We start from the raw sequence: 19767 nt of genomic DNA on the forward strand, positions 1-19767 counted from the left end.
GCTGCTTGTACATTAATACTATCAATGACCATACAACACAGTAAACTTAAAGAACAGGTAAAAGGAAAGGTTCATTCTCACACGCTTGACCTCAAAAAAATTCCAAATCAACTTAGTTCATTTGATTATCAAAACAGCTTACTACCATGTAAGCTTAATACCAAACCTGGATGTTTTTCAGTATATTTCGATCTCAGATTCTGCATGGCACCCTATGATTTGCTTTACCAAAACTGTCTAATCTGGGATGAGCCGCCAATAGGCTGAAATCCTGCAGCTGTCCTCAAGATGACCCTAGCTCCTCCCTGCTCCTCTGCCTCGGCTCCTCCAGCTGGGAAAGACACTATGAACTAGTTGGGTCAGGGTCGCTGCAGTACCACAGGCGCATAATGATGGTTCACCGAGAGGACAGAGTGCTATTCTATGGTGAGGACAAACACCCAGAGTGTCCTGTTGATTCAGCCACGACAGAGGATTAATCACATACTTTGAACCAGGTTGCATCAGCAGTACTTCCCTGTCTGTCACCTTTACCTTCAACTGTCCTCTACAAACTTTGTATAAGTCTGAATGTACAAGGTATTATAATATAATTCACTTTTTTTTTTTTTTAGATCTGAGTCTGGTTTATGTTCTTGTAGAGGTATGGGAAGTGTATTCCTGTATTATGGAGCATCAATTCTCATTCCTTTAAAAAATACCTGATGCTCTTTATGTAAAACATACTAAAAATAATTCATTTAATCACAAAGAATGAAAAAAAAGAGGGGGTGGCGGGGTGAGAGGCGTGAGAGGAGAGGCATGCTGAGGTGAGATGAGATGAGGGTTAAATAGAGATCTGGAGCAGGGATTAGAAGAGCCAAAGGACTGTGAGGTTGGTGATGTCATTTAGTAACATAGTAACATATGGTACTAGCCTAGCCACAGTTTGAGGAGTTCCCCCCTCTGGCATCCCTCGAGGCATTCCTAACCACTGAGCGTTCGGCATCAGCGATATAAAGAGACTTACTCCAGTGCTTCTGTATGTAGGGATCAAAAGCTTGGCCAGAAACTGCCTACGTTCCACTTTAACAGCCTTTTATGACTGCTGCTGCAGTTGCTCGAAGATATATGGACAACCCTTAACAACAAAATGCCCAAACCCACATCAGCAGTACGTAGAGGATTCTCCTTTGGTCTACCTCAAGAGGGAATGCTGATGCTGTCATGCTGTATATGAGTACTATATGATGCAATGCACAAGGCAGAGAAAGCTGAAATGCTCAGCCCAGCTGCTGTCACTGAGAGATACAGAGCAGACATCTCCATTAGCCTGGTTCCAAAAGTCTCCATTGGTCTGGTTAGATTAGAGTCAACTAATCAGTGCCCTTAGAGCGTTGCATCTGTACCCTATGTAGCTAGATAACTACATCGAAGAAAGTGTCAGCAACAGTAAAATGGTCAACTGAAAATGGCATCTGTGTGAATATGATATGGCAGTGACTGGTAAAAAACAACACGTCCCCAATCAAAAAAAGGGCAAACAGGAAACAAATAAAACTAGACGGTGATTTGGAACATGTTGACAGATCCATTCAATATGCCAAAAACTGCTTTAGATCAAACTTCCACAAATCATGGTTTCTAATCATGGTTCTCTAAGATGAGTGAGATCCTACCATTCAGGTATATAGGTCTCTGGACTCACCTATTGTGAAATTCTAATGATAATGAAGATTAATGAAGATGTATGATGTTATAGTTGCTGTTGTCAGTTGTTTTTATGAAGGCTGAATGTTATCTCAATTGTTCTGGATCAGTGGACAGGAACGGTTGGTCGAAATTGGGATTCAGTGATCCGCCCTTGAAACAAATGTGTGCCTGTGGCATTAAGTGAAGGGGGCCCTTCCCTACTTCCTACCCCCTGTGCAGTTAGTACCTGTCAAATAGACAGATGAAGTGAACAAGTGCGCATTTTGAAGTGCAGCAGAGAGCAGTGCAGTGCAGCAGAGAATCTCTAGTACTCCATGTTGATGTTTCCCATTCAAAGGCAAGTTTGAGTTTGCCTAAATATTCACACGCACATTTTACACACTATATTCTGACAAGAGAATAAAGAGGGAGGCAACACATACACATACACATTCCACAAAGACATCCACAAAGACATGCACATCCACAGCCAATCACACGAACCTTTACATGTCAGGGAGGCTCACTAAGATGAGAAGCTTTCTGTCTGCACAGAAGACATCAGTGAAGGGGGAATTAGGTTTTTTCCCAGTTCAGGGATTAAAATTGCATTATGAAAAGGAGATTAATACAGCATTTCTACCAAATCACTTCTTCAAGTAAAACAGAATGACAGCATGAATTTATCAAATTATACAAAGATGGTGATATGCTTAGCTAAAAGTTGAGAGCTATGGTTTTTCAGTCAAATGAAAAGTAGGCGAGGGTGAGTTTGGCTTTTCAAAGGCTGATACAAACTGGTTGCGTTTCCAACAGGTTTCCTATATTTTTGAAGTAGTCTTAATCACTATTCTAGCATCACAATATGAAGTTTATTTACTGTAATTTTAGCTCATTCACTTTCCATCCATCCATCCATTTTCCTCCACCTATTCAGGGTCAGTCAGTGGAAGCAGGCTAAGCAGGGCAGAGGAAGCTGAGTAGACCTGGACCAAATGACGTGAAGGGCCTGGGCGCGTCATACCTTATAAGTAAGTCAGTTATGCATTTGGGTCCAAGACCATTTATTGCTTTACAAGCAAGTAATAGGATTTTAAAATCTATCCTTTGGCACACTGGAAGCCAGAGGAGGGATTTAAGAAGCTGCAGTTGTCTAATAGATTCTTTTATCAAGACCCGTGAAGACACTATTGCCATAGTGAATAAGTTTTCCTGCATCTGGTTTGGACAAACATCTTTTAATTCTGGCTATATTTTTAAGGTGGTAGTAGGCTGATTTGATGTTTTTATGTGGGAATTGAAATTTAGGTCTGAGTCCATCATAACACCAAGATTCATAACAGTTAAGATGAGCCCTGACTTTTAATCTTTTCATTTTTCTTAATCTGTGTTTAGTTGTAGGAGATTCTAGCACATGCACTCATTGATGTGTTTGATACATTTGTTTAGCAAATGGAAGGGACTGTAGTCATGTGGAGACACCGTTACATAGAGTCGTGTGTCATCTGCATGCAAGTATGATACAGGATGTGGTAAGATTCGATGATCTGAGCAAGGGGAAGCATATAAACATTAAAAAGAAGAGGTCTGAGAATGGACCCTTGAGGAACCCCACGTTATTTTTTATTCGCTCAGATTTGAAATGACCAATTGACACAAAGTAGTCCCTATCCTGTAAGTAAGGTTTGAACCCGTTTAACACACTTCCAGACAGTCCCACCTACTTTCCTAATTTGTCCAACAGTATTTCAGGGTCAGCAGTATCATATGCAGCTCTGAGATCCAATAAAATTAGAACTGAGATTTTCGATGTGTCGCTACTCAGATGGATGTCATTTAAAATTTTAACAGGTGCAGTCTCAGTGCTGTGGTGTGGTCTAAAACCAGACTAAAAGAGATTTGAAGGAATTATTTTGCACCAGGAAGGTGTTAAGCTGCAGAAAAACAACCCGTTCAATGACCTTTCCCAGAAAAAGCCAAATGTGATATTGGTCTGTAGTTATTTATCACATCTAGATTAGGCTTTTTCAAGAGAGGTTTAATAACTGCTGTCTTCGGGGCCCTACAAAAACACCTGACTGAAGAGGACTATTTATTAATGACTAATATTTGGTGCTAAACAGCTAAAATCTCTAAAAAAAAAAAAAAAGACAAGGTATCAAGGCAGCAGGTAGTGGGTTTAAGATTACAAACAATGACACAAAAAAGAAAAAGTGTCAACTGAACAGGAGTGGTTTTACGCCAGCTGCATTCTGCCTTTCTACACTCTCTTTTATGTGTTTTCACCAGTGAGTGGCATTCCTACATGGTGCTTTCCTCTTACCAGAGACCACTTTAGTTTTCAAGAGGGCAAAGGCATCTAAAACATTAGTGACATTAAAATTGAAACTGTCAACAAAGTCACCGACGGAAAATGTCAGCTTCAGACACCGGATTTCTTACTGTCTTGTTGAGATACTTGAATCTGCACCAAGATGGTGAACTTACTGCATTCAGTTTACTAAGCCTGTGATATAACACCTTCATACAGTAGATCAATAACGTATAAAACATGCTGCAGGCATGACAGAAGTTCAAGGTCATCAGTCTTCAGGGATGTGTCGTCAGTGTGTGAGGAGACGCACATAATGTCCTATAATAGTGTGGGGGTCGATCTATGCACTATGTACAAGTATGCTGTTATTTTTCAATATTTCTTCACTCTCCCTCTCCAATCTCTTTAAGGGTAATGTAGGGGAGCAGCTGTTCGAGGTGAGGCTCTCTCGGTGTTGGGATGCTCGTGCATGTGACTGTGTGTTTGTGGCGTACACGCTGAAAGATACAGGACGATCCCTCCCAGCACATCTGCGACACAAAGGACTTGTTCAGCTCTCTCTCCTTTCCTCCCTTCACCACCCACATCACAACTATCTGAGTCTAAGTAGGACATGCTGCCCCATATAGACTCTCACAGGCAAGCACACCCATGCTGACGGAGAGGATCGCACAGGTCAGGCACATCTCTGGAGGTTATAGGAGAGGGGATGGTGAAGCATGAGCAACACTACTCATCTCAGAGCTACCACTCAACAAAGCCACAAACATTTTAAAGGGAATTTCAATAGGGCTGAAATAAGAAATTATATTGTATTGATTGTTTTTTTTTAATTAATGGTCTTTAAAATGTAAGAAAGTAGCCAAGAAATTGGAAAGAGATTTTTTTCATTTATCAATTAATTTGCCCATTTTGACCAAGACCTGAGTGAATGACAGCAGTCAGTTACAAGTACAGTACACTACAGTATGATAGCATGAGTCTATTCAGGTACTGATGTGGATGTGGATGCACTTCTATATGTACCAAAACTGGGGGAATCCATATGCAGACATGCTCCACGCATGCGAACTAGAAAACATGATGGCGAAGACCCGACAGCAAAAATGCAAGCTCCCCATGTTTGTTGGGTTCGACAGAGGAAAACGTCTGATACAAAGAGGACAGCATGTGTGACTGCTGAACGAGGATAGGACCAATGAGGGGAACACAAAAAGAGACGGCAGGCTTGTTGGTAATTCATTTTCAGGTTAATTTGATGAACTGTCTGAGCACAACCTTTTTAAGCCTGTTTCTGTCCTTGACATAAAAATGACAGCGTCTGTCTTTCATTCAAACACTTTAAACAACCTATTTTTATGTAATAATTTAATCCGCAAAGGTCTGCTTCCAAGCTTTCTAAACAGATCTTCATAACTTCATAAATATCATAACACCTGAGCTAGATCCTTTCACTAAATGGAGACCATGAGAGGTGATTTACAGCTCTAGAAATGAGCATACAGACACACCTGAGACTAGTGCTGGTATCCTAAGAGTCAACCCTGGTTTCTTTAAAGCATCAGCACAATCATTCTCTTAGGTTTACCAAGTAGTTGTAGTTGCATGAGCTCAATTAACCTTTGTCACAGAGGAGGTTAATCAGACAACTGTCCAGACAGCACAAACGCTGCCATCTTATGGATCAGAAAATGCTTACATGCTCATTGTGGAATGGTTATTTTGTTCTACAGGTTGGAATATTTGTTAGATTTCTAGGTGTGCAAGTTTTTTTTTTTTTTCTTTTCCTGATGATGATAGTAGTTTAATATAAGCTGAAGACAAAAGCGACAAGCGTCTGCCACTGTTCCTCTGTGCTTCCTGGAGCATGTCTCCTCTAATGTTTGGATCCTGACTTCAGACAGCCACTGACTTTGGAAGAGAAGCTATAAAATACAGATAGCTGGCAAGCATCTTTAGAGAAAGCACAATTGCTGTTATTTCATTTTTTGTGTATTCTTAAGCCATTTTTTTCTCTATCCAAAAACGGAAAGCGTAATAAACAAACCTGTTTTGTAACCAAAGAGGCACATCTCTCAGGGACAATAGAAAATCAGTTCCTTGTGGCACACACTAATCTCTAAGCTTTACGTTGTAAAAACCCACCACTTCAAAGGTTGCAGTCAGGACGACTGCACGTCTTGTTCTCTTAAAAAAGGCAGCTGAGATATAAGAATATCGGAGAAATGCTATAATAATGCCCATAACATAAATGGCTGCGAGGAACAGGGATAGGAGGGAACCAAGAGAAGGAAAGAAGCAGCGGTTAGACATTTGATAAGAGGTTTAGCTCAGGCTGGTTAGAAAAAGAAAGAGAAACCCAAAAGCCAGGTAAGTGTGTGTTATATATTGGTTTATTGGAACAAGGCGCAGGCAGACAACAAAGAGAAGTACAGCTATAAAAAGGACACTGAGATAAGAGAAACCTTTGAGATATGTTTTATACCTCTGGATGAGAGCAAACACATAAAAGAGGCTGGATCTAAATCTTTGTGTTTCTATGCAGCTAAGAAATAAATCCACAAAGAATACACAATGATTCACCCTGCTGGGTAAAATATCTGCTCAACTGTTGTGTCTGCAGCTGACCTCTGACCCCTGGGAATATCTCTGTGGAGGTCTTCAATGATCTTGTGTACATGAAAAGACCAGAGGACTATGGCGTGGGGTACAGTGAGTGGCGCTTGGCCTGCTACAATGCAGGCAGACAGATGGACGTATTCACAAACCACACTGAAGTTTTATTCTGTTGGGGCAATGACTTGTTAGACTGTGAAAACAGTCTTGCTGGCGATCCGCAGAACATTTCTACGCCTCATTCGCAAGTTCTTCTAAAACTGTTAGTTCAACCAACCAAAAGATTTCCTCCCTGGCCTAACCAACCAGAGAGCTGCAGATCAATATGCCGACCATCTGCTACTGCCACTGATGCTGCCACCATCCTAACAGAATGGAATACAACTGTGTTTGTGATACTCCGTCACCTGTTCTCACAGGGATCTGTGGTCCAAATTAGTTCCAGTGGAAACGGTTTAGAGCACAAACCAGAAACGTGTGCACAGAGGGCCAGAACGCCAACATGTTTTGATAATGGACATATTTTGCATTTAAAAAAAAAACCAACAGGTTGGAGTGTGTTGCACGAGCTCGTGGCTGCCAGGACTACATCCTCTTAATGGCAAGCTAGTTGTCAGTCGAATAAAATCATTGATTGACTAATTGACTTCATGGCCTGCGTGCAGCAGCAGACACAACAAACGCATGGCCTTATTAGTAAGCAGCCATGGAAGTAAGTAACTGAGAGAAGCAACTACTCAGTGATCAGATCAACAGTGAGAGCTAAAAACTAGCAGTGACTGGGACAGATGGCAGGTCAAACACTTGGGGGATATTTTATTACACTATTCACATACATGATTGTCCACTGAAGGTCAGGCTGTAGAGCTTACTTCTTTATCTATCTGGTGCAACAAAGACAGTGCAGTGCAAAACAGTGCAAAGCCAGACACGGGGTCCAGGTTTAACCTCAGAGATTCTGAAGAGAGGCGTTAAAAGCATTTCATTAAAAGAAGAATATTGACAAAAATACAAATAGTCCTTTGGTGGTTTCACATGCGAGTGTGTGTGTGTGTGTGTGTGTGTGTGTGTGTGTGTGTGTGTGTGTGTGTGTGTGTTGCTGGGTGTTGATGGATCCAGCTTGCAGCCTTGGCTATTCAATTTGAAAGCTTTCAGACGAGAGGACAGGGGCTGGCTGCTGGATGGTGTCTGTGTCTGTGTTTTTGTGAGGACATGAACTTGTGCACTCACTGTCTACTTCAGTGTGACGGTGTGACAGGGAGGGCGATAAACTAAAAGGGGCTACAGATGTGCATGATGTAGACTTTGGGTTTGTTTTATGCCGCGGTCGGCTTTTAATTATGTAAGGATGAATTTAATTTGCATATCCTTTTTGTTAATATTGAACTTATATGCTTGATTTGCAAGTAATGGAATAATGAACATGATCGGAGAGAAAGAGACGGGGGGGGAGGGAACATTTCATTTGACACAGTGGAAATAAGTAATTGTGGTAATTCTGGAAAAGAACTGCAGAAAAAAAAAAAATTAAATACAAATTGAATATCAAATGTGACTGCGTGCATGTCCAAAAACCGCAGTGTGCCAGAGACACCCAGTTTGCCCAGCGGAAAGAATCACAGTGTGCCAACACATTATGTGGAGGAACAGTGTGTGCTGAAGTCAGGACAGCATGGCATGGCTGTGTGTGCGTGTGTGTGTGTGTGTGTGTGTGTGGGCTCTGCCATGAGTGAAAATAAATGTGGTATCTTGTCCACAACTTTCTCCTTCACACTGGATCAAAGGAGTCATGGAGAGGGTAGACAGTGTGTGTGTGTGTGTGTGTGTGTGTGTGTGTGTGTGTGTGAGTGTGTGTGTGTGTGTGTGTGTGCGCATGTTGCACAGGGACAGGGAAGAGGTGCACAGGAGCGGAAGCACAGCTGATTAACAGTCAGCTTGGCGATGGAAGGCGAGTTTTAATCCTCTGAAGCATGGGTATTGGGAGGAAAGAAGAGACACAGCGGAGAGAGGAGGGGAGTAGAGTAAAAGAAAAAAAAAAAATGAACGAACGACAGCAATTAAGATGAAGGGGGAGAAAACGCAGAAATAAAAGTAAAATAAGTGCATCAACAAAATAGGGTTCGTTCAGAAAGAGGCAAAACAGAAAAAAAAGGAAGAGTCGAGCATAAATATTTAAAAAAAAAATGTGTTTATGCAAGGGGGCAAGAGGAAAAAAGGAGAGTGAGAGGAAGGGAAAAGGGGGAAAAAGGGAAGAAAGCAAGTTAGTAAAAATGTCACAAAATCAACCGAAACTCAAGTAACAAATATCAAATACTTGACCAACACCAGACACAGGCAGATTGATCTCCTTCTGAGGGCCAGATTCAACGCCAACTATCATCTTCTATTGGTCAAATACTTGGGAAGAAGTTTATACTTTACTGTACTTAGACTTTATGTGCCATGCAGAAGCGTCATGCACTGGAGATGGCATGCAGCACCTTAAGAACACACAGTACACACTCAGAAACACACACATCTGCCTGTGCTCTGTCAGGATTCGGCTAACGCTCTCCATTCTCTGACCCAGTTACTACTTTTGCTGCCTGCGTCCTCTCCCTCGGGGCCACTGGACTAACAGTGATGAATGAATTCAACGCACCTCGACGAGGCCAGATGCTCTGTCTGCTTAAGTAGGCCCACTGCAAAAAGTTACATCACATCCCCCCCCTCCAAACTGTGCTCTTCTATTACCGCTCAACTCACTAATGATGCAGTGTGGGAAACAGGAGAGAGAACTTGGACAGAGCATCCTCCCAACAGTATTTCTATGCATCTCTCTGAATTTACAAATTCGCGCGCACACGTTCTGCTGCGTAACCGTGGTAACACAAGCTACTCATGCCATGCGAACAGCCACGCAGCTAAACGGTGAACATGCAAACACAGATGTCTGATTAACATGCCGATCACTCCCCCCACTGTCACCAACATCCGTCCCGCTAAGGCTTCCAGTCATTTCAAAGGGCCGTACTGAGTACGTAAAAGACGGCCGTGGGCAGTTCCATCATTCCCACAGTGCACCTGTATCAGCTCAGTGGACAATAAAGATACAGATTCACACAGCGACCACTGCAGACAACAGTTGTTAATTAAAAGAGCAGAACGACAGAGCAGGTTAGTTACCTGCCAAATAATGGCTGGAGTAGTTACTCCATCACCTACACCTGGTAACACTAGTCATTAGGAGTTAGACACTCCTCCCAGCTGCAGCAGAGGTATCCACACTGTAGCTCACTTTCAACAAATGTGGCTCAACCACACACACACAAAACAAACCTGCCCTGCTGACAGTGGATGGAGCTCTGACTGCAAAAGATTTCAGCACCACCAGCTGCATTTCATTCCGATTTCATTACCTAAATAAGCTCACTTCATGAGCAAAGTGAGCTTATTTTAGGTAATCAGTGGCTTTGACGTGGACTCTACTCATCAGATATTTCCATAGCTCGGAGCAGTAATAATATTGGGCACAGACTGGACAAACCAGTATTCAGCCAACATCAAAGGTTTGTTTCAGAGTTTCTTAATGACTGCTGTGTTGTTGGCATGGTGTCACACAGACACTGCCAAGATTTCTGTAAGCTCAGTTGCCAGAGCCTTCCACTACCTGAAGACCCAGTCTGGCCATGCATTACTCCACCAGTGCCCTTCACTTTAAACTTCATTTCCACCACTGTACGTCCACACGCACACACACACACACACACACACACACACACACACACACACACACACACCACACACACACACACACACAGTGTCAGTGGAGGAGACCTCATGCACTAATTTATACCCTCGTGCAAAAATGCTTTCTCTGCGAATGACATGCACAGCGGCTCTGTGGTGGGAACTGGAACAACTGCATGATGACAAGTGAACCGAAGATCAGGACCATGTGTAGACCAAATATGTTACAGCAGAGCGATGGGAAGACAAAACACACACACACACACACACACACACACACACACACAAAAGAAACTAGAGAGGGGAAGATGGAGGCTTTGTTTGCTAGACAATATGTTCCTCTCCAGAGCTGCATCTCCTCTCTGTCACTAATTATCACCAATATGAAATATTGGTATAACAGTGTATTCACATCATAAGCAACGCGAGGACTGCTGAGGACAAAGTGCTTGTGCACGAGCTTCAGTGCATGCGTTACTCCATGTACTACATAGAGCACGACAATCTGAGTCCTGCTGTCGATCAAGATTCATTTTCATGCATTGATTATGCAAATGACTGAAACTGATCGAAGATGAGGTGTAGACGCTTGATGAACTGCTGCCTTTGTATAGCTCACAACTTTAATCCTGAGCTGTACGAAGGCAGCTATGAAACGTCACGCAAAAAGGTACGCAGCTCCCTCACTGGCAGAAGGAGGGCAGGATGGAAACGTGCAGCCAACATAGGGACACTCTGGTTCCGTGTTTACAGTCAACGGTGTTTAGTGATTTAATCGTTCCCATTCAAAACCCTGTGACTAACATAAAAAAACACGACAGGAATATGAAGCGCTGTTGAGATTCCTCTCCTGCAGAATGCTCCCCTTCTGTTGCTTGGTGGTGCTTTGACACGTGGCCTGAGAAAACAATGACTCTGTGGTCTTGCTTTGGCCCCAAAGTCTCAAAACGGACCGTTCTTCTGCCACTATATGTTGGATGTTTATGTCATCGTGGCACCTTTCACATTTCTCTGAGGAAAATAAAACCGTACCGACAGGACCACTGATGGACGCCTGTCATTTCATTTCAGGGTACCTCTTTGTTATATTTACCACTGTGGGGCACCAAAGGTGGACGTTTCCAAATTATACACAAATAGTAGCTTAAGTAAATGATCTCTAACACAAGAACAGCGTGACGATCGGCTGTACTAAGAAACTTCAGACACTTTTAACGTTTACCTGGTAATACCTATTTTCTGGCATTTTTTTCTCTGCCTCATGCTCTTCAGCTGAACTACTTAGACTGAATGTCTGGGAGGAAAAAAAAAAGACAGAGCAGCAGCCGTGTACTTAAGACGACTTTGAAGAGATGTTGGAGAGCGGTGCATATTCTACTCTGAATACTAAAGGTACGCACGTACAACCACAAAACACAAAAAAGTAAAGAAGGAGAAGAGGTTGAAAGGCAAGAAAAAGGCCATGATTGGAGGATGAGGACGACAAGGCGACAGACAAATGGCAGAGGGAATTGTGGGATGCCTTACCAGACTTTTGCACCCCATGAGCTTCCTGCGTTCCATTCTCCAACACAGTACCGCTGTCTGCACACACACACACACGTATACACACACACACACACACACAGCACATTACTGTCCATCTGAGTGCTAATGGCTTGACAAGATAGAAAATCAAACTGCTTTGTATTGGTTTGTACAGCGGAAATATGAGAGACGGAGCCAGGGATTAAATGGAAACCAGCGACCCTGAATTTGAAGGCTTTTTAAAGGGGTGCCTCACACGAGCCTGTCAACAGCACACGGGATGGTTAGGGTCAGGCCGGGCCAGGCCGGGCCAGGGCAGGCAGAGGGCAGCACATATTGGCTGGTGTCGGTGTCGGAGTGACGCCATGTGACATCTGACTGCTGAATCACTGCACTTTATTTATCTGATGTGCACATGGACAAGAGTATGTCTGTATCAGCTTTACACCGAGGCTCTGACACAAATACACACACACATTCAGAGGCATGCCCAGAAATACACACACACACACACACACACACAACAGTGGTTTTGGTAAAAGGACTGCTTTTACCTAAAGTGCTTCACAGTTTGCCTCTCATGCAGCCGTCCATTCACTACTGGCACACCAGTGGTAGAGACCCACCTTTCAAGGTGCTGGCAGTCTTCTTCTTCACTTTGCTGCCACATCACTATCTTTCTTGGCACGTTTATGCCTGAAGCTTAGGTTAGCCATGCAGCACAGCTTACAATGGTGTCATGGTGGTGACTTATCCTGGTTCAAGGTGAGCCAGCTTTGTACTACTGGAGCTATGTCTACTGATAGCAGGTAAGCCCACTAATATTAGTGCGTGATACGAGCCACAGAACGCATTTACTGTCTTTCACACACACACAGAGACGACAAAAAAGTACATGCTGCCAAACCAAGACCGTTCTGCAGTCAATACGTGCAAAGACAGATATATATATATATATACAGAACACATGCATTAACACATGAACACATCAACAAGTGGGCGTGCAGAAAAACCAAAGGAAGGAAGGCATCCACTCAAGGAAGGAATTACTACACAAACGGACGTGATCGATCAAAAACAGGAGCACGGCGCTCTCATCAGACACACTTCAATAGTGAGGGCACATGACGCGTGCACCAGGACACCGAACCAACAACTGTGGTTAAAAAATACAAACAAAACTGTGCTTCCCTCATCTGTCTAGCTCTGCTGCTGACAGAGGACAATCAGGACTGCCTCGCCCTGCTGTTTGGCACTCGGCGTGTCAGCATATCTGTGTTTGTCCAAATGCACACAGTGTGCCACAGTTGATCACTGGCAACACCACCCACGGCCGGTCCTACAGCTGGCTGTCACTAGCGAGTGCCCGCGCGCCGTCTGACTGTCTGACCAAAGTGTCTGGGTAACCAAAACAAGCCCAAGAGCTGAGTCAGGCCCGGCTAACTGTCACCTCCTTCACTCAGCTGCTCATTTGATCCATGTCCTGTTTAGATATCTGCTCACTCACCTTCCTACAGTGCACACCTCGCTGTGTTTCTGCTCCTACCTTTTGTTAGGGCACCTTGATACTCATACTAATACTAATACTAGTAATGATGATCCCTCACAATGACATGACATGATTAACATGTATCTGATGACCTTGGACAGTAGCACTGCGGTGGGTTATTACCATGTAGACTTCGGAAACGAACTTTGAGCATCTCCACCAGAGAAGGCGGGGTATTTTGACAGGAACTGCTCAGAGTTGGGACACATTTTCCTGCAAACTTCCCAAATTGTATCAGTCAGCTGGGATATTCAAAAACAGTGACTGCTACTCTGCTCATCTTCGGGCTGCTATCTCTCCCGCAGCTGAATGGCACGCCGGCAGATCCAAAATGGCAGCCAGTGTCCAGCGGTGCCTGGTACTATCAGTCATTAAGGAGCAGCTGCAGTTCATGTTGCATAACGCGGATCCTCATCCCGCTCAGGATGGATGGGATCAGATACAGGGGTGCACTCAGAAACATAATGCAATTCAGGGAAATGTCCGTCAAAAGACAGACAGAGCTCACCTCCTGCTTCAAGGATTACAAACAGGGGAATTAAGTCCGGTTTGACAGCGGAAGAAGTTTTGTTAGTCTGCAGCTAATTTCACCGGAACTCGAGAAATCAAATGATTTTTAGAGGAGGACTCTTTGACCTGCGAGTACAGAGCGTTTTAGCATCAGCTCAGTGTTTTACTCTGTGTCTGCTGGATGTTTACATCAGCACGTTTGCTATCGGATTATTTAATAGTTCACTTAGGCCAAATGTCTTCAAGAGTCTAAAGCAGAAGCCGTTGCCTAAGTCCTAGTACTTCTAGGTCCTGGAACATATCTATTTAGAACATGTTCCTCACTTAATGTACTTAAGTACATACTTCTTATATTCCCCCATGTGTACATTGTCCCTATTTTTATTCTTTACCTTGTTTAAATTGTACATACTTTTTATGTGCACATCTCTGTCCAGTAGGTCATTATTTATTTATTGATTCACTGAAGTTCTATTTCTGCTGTTCTTTTACTTTGGCTTATTTGCTGCTCTAACAATGAATTTGGAATGCTGTGGGACTGATAAAGGAATATCTTATCTTCAGTGGTCAATGAGACTTTTATCTATGTATGAATTAAAACGTGGTGGGAGAGAGCTCCTAGGCTAGGCCTCTGACTTTCTTATCTCATCCTTCTTTGCCTGCACTTTCTTTCTGTTTTTCACCCGTCTACCGCTGTGCTTCCTAAATTCTCTCACTGTGTCCTCCGTTCTCAGCAGGTGACACTATTAGAGGTCCAACCAGAAGAGATGGAAAGGACACGACAGCTGAGGAGGCCGCAGGGTCATTATGTCTTTGTCTGGGAAACTTTCAGAGATGTTCCTCTCTTTTGCCAATAAAATGAAATCCGTGGCAATAGAAGAACCACATCCTCTCAATTTTGAATTGGCATCATCTAGCATAGTCAGCACTGTCCAGAGCTCTCACGCTCTCTTATTACTGTGCTAGTAGTCATGGTGAGTCATATGTACATTACCCATGCTCCACTGGGCTCTGTTATATCAGTCTCACCTGCCCTGGTGTCGTCGTTGTCCAGAAGGGGGGTGTAGTCTGTCTTTCCCACTGTCTCCCCGACCTGATCGTCGAAGGCCTCCGCCTCTAGCTGAGCCACAAAATCCCTCTCCACCAGGCTCTCCGGGCCCGGCTGGGGAACGCTGTCTGTCAGCGCGTCACTCAGACTAAGGTCTAACTCCGCCATGGCTGCGCACACACACACACACACACACACACACACACACACACACACACACACACACACACACACACACACACACACACACACACACACACACACAGGGATGAACAAGAGAACAGGATACGTTACAAAGGAGATAAGACAATAATGAACAATTTATCATCAACAGGCATCTTTTATACAGCTTGATTGAAGCACCGACTGAAATACGCACAGACATCTACAGAGGGTTAACAGGTTTACTCAGTGTCAAGCCATAAAGACGTTTCAGCACTGAAATGACTATTTTTCAATCTGAAGCACGTCCTAACTTTGGTTCATCTGGTCCCATTCAGCAGGAAACACCTACAGAAAACTTCAACATGTACAGCTGACACGGTCGATGATACAAGATCCAGTCTGACCTTAAAATGCCGAGTGACGGTCATCACACCGGTTCAATTGTCCTCCTGTAGTGGCATCTTTTAGTTTACTTTTCATACTACGATGACAGTTTACAATTCAGCTGTGTACCGAAATATGTTTAGATATGGTGAACAAAGAGTGGAACAAGAGGCGTTTGGATTATAGAGCGCAGTAGATGGCTCTAATGATACAACTAAATGATCCTGTCCCTCAGACCCCCAAAAACAACACATCAAAACCAATGGCCATTCCTTCCTTTCCATTACACATGTTAACAACCTCAGGTCAAGCCTGTGCAGACTCTTATAGATCCAGTCAGGCTTAAAAGTGGAGAGACGGAGTGCTGAAAAACAGGGAATCAAATGATTCTGAATAAGCAACACATATGGATGTATAACCTCAGGACCAATAACTGAATCATCCGCAGTTCTGAGCGGCACAGTCCCTAGAAGTGATCATTTTACAATCATGGGGGAACTTTAAACATGAATAAATAAGTCAGAACTACAGGATACATTACAGTCACAACAGACACGGCGGTAGAAGTTTTAAAGAGCCTTCACTTTTCAAACAGTCCAGTTTTAGGCTCCACATTAGGCACTGTTTTGACATTTAAAACGCCTAAAAAGCAAAAGTCATGTTTGCTGATTAATAATGCCATTTGTAATTCCAAGGCTATTTCCGCAATTCCTTACCCTACATGGACACTCGGACAAGGAAGGAAAGAGACGAGGATGGAGGCTGAAACAGCGAGACGAAGAATGCAGAAAAGAAGCGAGGGAGGACGAAGCTGAGCGAGAGGGAGGGAGATGATGTTGGAGAGAGGTGGTTAAAGAAAGTGAGGAGCCCGGCAGCATGCCGGGAGGAAAACAACATTACAGCCTATTGCATTACGGGAGGGCCCCCGAACTAACAGGCACGATGAACAAAATGACTAGATATATGTACTTTTGGTGATGGGTGTAAAATGTTACGTGGGCTAAACTGGACCAAAGCTCTGGTGCCATCAGATTAGCCTCTGAGACAGTAACAGGACCACAGGACCTGGATCCAGATCGTGATGGCAGATTCATCCCGCTGAAGGCCGGAGCTTCACATTTAAGACAAAGGGAGGCTTTTTTTTTTTTCCTGCTGATTATGACCTAAGTGTAATACCACTGTCTGCCACAGAGAGGCACAGCTGGGACTACGCTTTGTGAAAGAAATGCATAGCTTGGAGCAACACAGTACAATCTGTACCTAAACGTGGACCCAGACACACGCACACACGCACGGATCCAAGCAGTCATCGGCCTACCTGGGAGTTTAGCCGACCAATGGCCACCGGAGGAATTTGCCGAGTCATATTGTGTCATCATCCAGACATAATGCCAGATTATCTTCAGTGCAGGCAGCGGCCAGCCTTTCTCTGCCGCTCAGACACTCACCGTGCTTATCTGTCTCATCACCTCCACAGTATCAACAACGCACTTCACACCTCCTTCACTACACTAAAGATGTCCTCTCTCTCTCTCTGTTGAACTTCCTGTTCCGTCGGTGTTCAGGCGGCAGGTGAGACTTGGTGGTCTCGCTCAAGGGCGATGCGAGAGAAGACGTTTGCTGCAAAGAGGATCAAACCTGAGGCCTTTGAGTTATTACAGTTTCCAGTCAACCTGTCTGCCCTGCCGGCCAAGCTCATGTCAACACAAATTAGGCCTTCTTTCCTGAACTGCAGCCAGCAATACAGTGTGGACCTGAAACCTATTGGAGCACACAGTTCAACGAACACTGAGCTGCAAGTGTCTCCAATCGAACATGACAGGAGGACTTTTTCTGAGATCAATCAGCTTCTTCAGACAGAAGCAGCCAAAAATCAAAGATGACGCCATAGCCCCATCTGCTGGATTATCTCTTCACTACCACAGGGAGAACAGGTGTGGGCACACCGGCCAAAATGGCTTCTGTGTTTTTGGAGGGGGGCCCATCTCAAAGGCAGCTTGCTCTTCAGCAGCCAGGATAGTTTGGACTTGTTTAGCCAATTGTAGTTTCACAAGAAGACTGAAAGCATGTTTTTTGCTCTTTTAAGATCAGTGTGGTCACTGATACCTGGTGGCTCGGTTAGCGACTGTGCACAGCACGCCCTCGTGTCATTACGACGGTGCCTCTATTCCTGAATAGTGAGCACTAGTATAACTGTAGAGTTCCGTCTCTGTCCGGATGCTGGCGAGCGTGGCAGGAGCACGACTCAACTGCATCCGGTGAACAAAGCAGGTTAATGCCTGTGGGTTTGAAAGATCTCAACAATGACACACGCGTGTAATGTTCGGATGTCCGCATGCTTCTGCCAGTGTACATTACCTTGTTCCCGAAGCTGAAAGGGTTTCAGCAGAGAGAATCTGATTGTATTCATCAGTCGCTTCATATCCCATACCCCATAAGCCCTGTCCCGGTGGTCATACACTGTTGTATAACCCCTCTGACATAAACGTTACTGTGGAAGTGAGAGTATACACTGAGAAACATAGAATCACATCATTCTGTATAGTAAGCAATGCATTTTCCTCCTAGAATTTTAAGAGGAGTTGTAAAAAGTATAAATATCACTTTATAATCTGATGTATAACATTAGAAGAAATAACTTTGTGATGAATTATCCACAGTTCTGTTGCTAAAATCAACTTCCTCTTTATTTACCCCTGGCAGAGTGACATAGCACCGACAAGAGGTCCTTCTGAAGTCATGTGGAAGCTTTGCACTAGTCATAACTGCACGCTACATTACGTTCAAAACAGTAATTAATATGTCAAAAAACTACTTTTTCAACCATATATAGCCTCGTTCCAACTTCGACCTCAGGCACTGTTTTAGACAGTCAGTAATCAGCTAATCAAACCTAAAATCTGGACAAAGGCTTACAGACTGCACATGTAGGGCAGGCAGGAATATAAATAAACTATACGGAGGCGTACTATTATTATATGTCTGACTGCCAGTGTATCAGCGGACTAAATGAGCCTCTGATGTGAGCAGAGAGCTGCTCCCTCCACCACAAAGCCATGCTGCCTACAAACACTGCCCCAGTTTCCATATTTAACCCCATATTGTCTGTGTTCAGTGTACAGTAAGTCATCTGTGCCAGCTGCAGAGTGATCCATGCCCCCCTCCCGTCCGCCAACAGATCTAACGCAGGATCACGCACTACCACGGCCGTTTCAATTCTGAGCTATATGACCTTGTTTGTTCCTTTTCAGCCTCTATGTTTCTGCAGCAGGTCCCCACAGGACCACAGGACCGCAGGAGCAGAACCTCCTCATTAGCCCGGGTTCCTCCCTGGTGCACAAGTCATAAACTCAAGGGTTTTTTGACCCCTACAAGGTGCCGTAGTTTGAGCTGAGCCCGTTTTCCATCTCCTGCTCGAAGGTTTGGTGTGGCCACTCGGAAATAATCTGAATTCAACAAAGGAAGGAAATCCATGCAAGAGGCAGATTCTATTGTGTTGTCTGCTAACGACTGCTTGAGCGTGTGAATGTATGTGTGGATCAGTCGTGTGTATTTGTGCATGTGACGGCCTGTGTGTTTTAATGTGTGCCAATGGGATTGGGGGGGGGGGTGCATCCTCCAGCTGCCAAAAAAACTGTTGAAGCCTCTTTTTTAATCTGCCGCCTTCCACACAGCGGCAGTGGATGTAAACAGTAAAGCAGCATGACAAGCGTGCGAGGGGACGATACAGCAGCAGGAAAAGAATACAAGTAATCTAGCAGATCACAGGATATGAAAAGACCAGGGATCAACAGTAAGGAAAATATCTTGTTGCAATTTTCCTGACAAATGTTGTCATTGTGATTCCAAACTTCCTTATTTTCCATTAGTTACAGGCCTGTATGCCTATTTTGCTTCTACTTAACATACAGCATTGCTGGTTTTGAGGTTGTTTTCTCAAATAACCAACTAAAAAATATTGCATGTTCCTAAACATTGCATTTGAGGTATCTCTTTCCAATAATATCTTGGGGGGAGGGATAATCAGCAGCGTCATTTGCATTTCCTCCCCACTGTTCTCTTCCCCTTTCCAGCACTGGTAGAGTGGACCTTGTTTACTGCACACTGGACTGGTCTGTGCCGTTTGCACCACAAAAAACTAAGTGGAACATAAAAACTGGAATAACTGGTTCATACCGATCTGAAATCTAGTATTTTTTGTTGAAAATCACTTCCTATAAGTCTTTATCAAGTCTCAGTGGACACACACTGTAT

General features: G+C 43.9%; 1 protein-coding gene across 8 annotated transcripts in view; it reads right to left on the reverse strand.

Moving 5' to 3' along the window:
• The window catches only part of LOC139221269 (microtubule-associated protein 4), a 98910-nt gene that overhangs the window by 61988 nt on the left and 17155 nt on the right, over nucleotides 1–19767 (reverse strand). For 7 of the 8 annotated variants that reach the window (XM_070853198.1, XM_070853204.1, XM_070853202.1 and 4 more), the window contains exons 2-3: nucleotides 14946–15134; nucleotides 11858–11914 (exon numbers count right to left, since the gene is read on the reverse strand). In XM_070853198.1, coding sequence (XP_070709299.1) covers nucleotides 11858–11914; nucleotides 14946–15132 — 244 coding nt within the window. In that variant the 5' untranslated portion in view covers nucleotides 15133–15134. The remainder of the gene's footprint in view (nucleotides 1–11857; nucleotides 11915–14945; nucleotides 15135–19767) is intronic. The other variant, XM_070853200.1, reaches the window with a different exon arrangement.

This window comes from Pempheris klunzingeri, chromosome 21 (genome assembly GCF_042242105.1).
Source record: "Pempheris klunzingeri isolate RE-2024b chromosome 21, fPemKlu1.hap1, whole genome shotgun sequence".
Lineage (NCBI taxonomy): Eukaryota > Metazoa > Chordata > Actinopteri > Acropomatiformes > Pempheridae > Pempheris > Pempheris klunzingeri.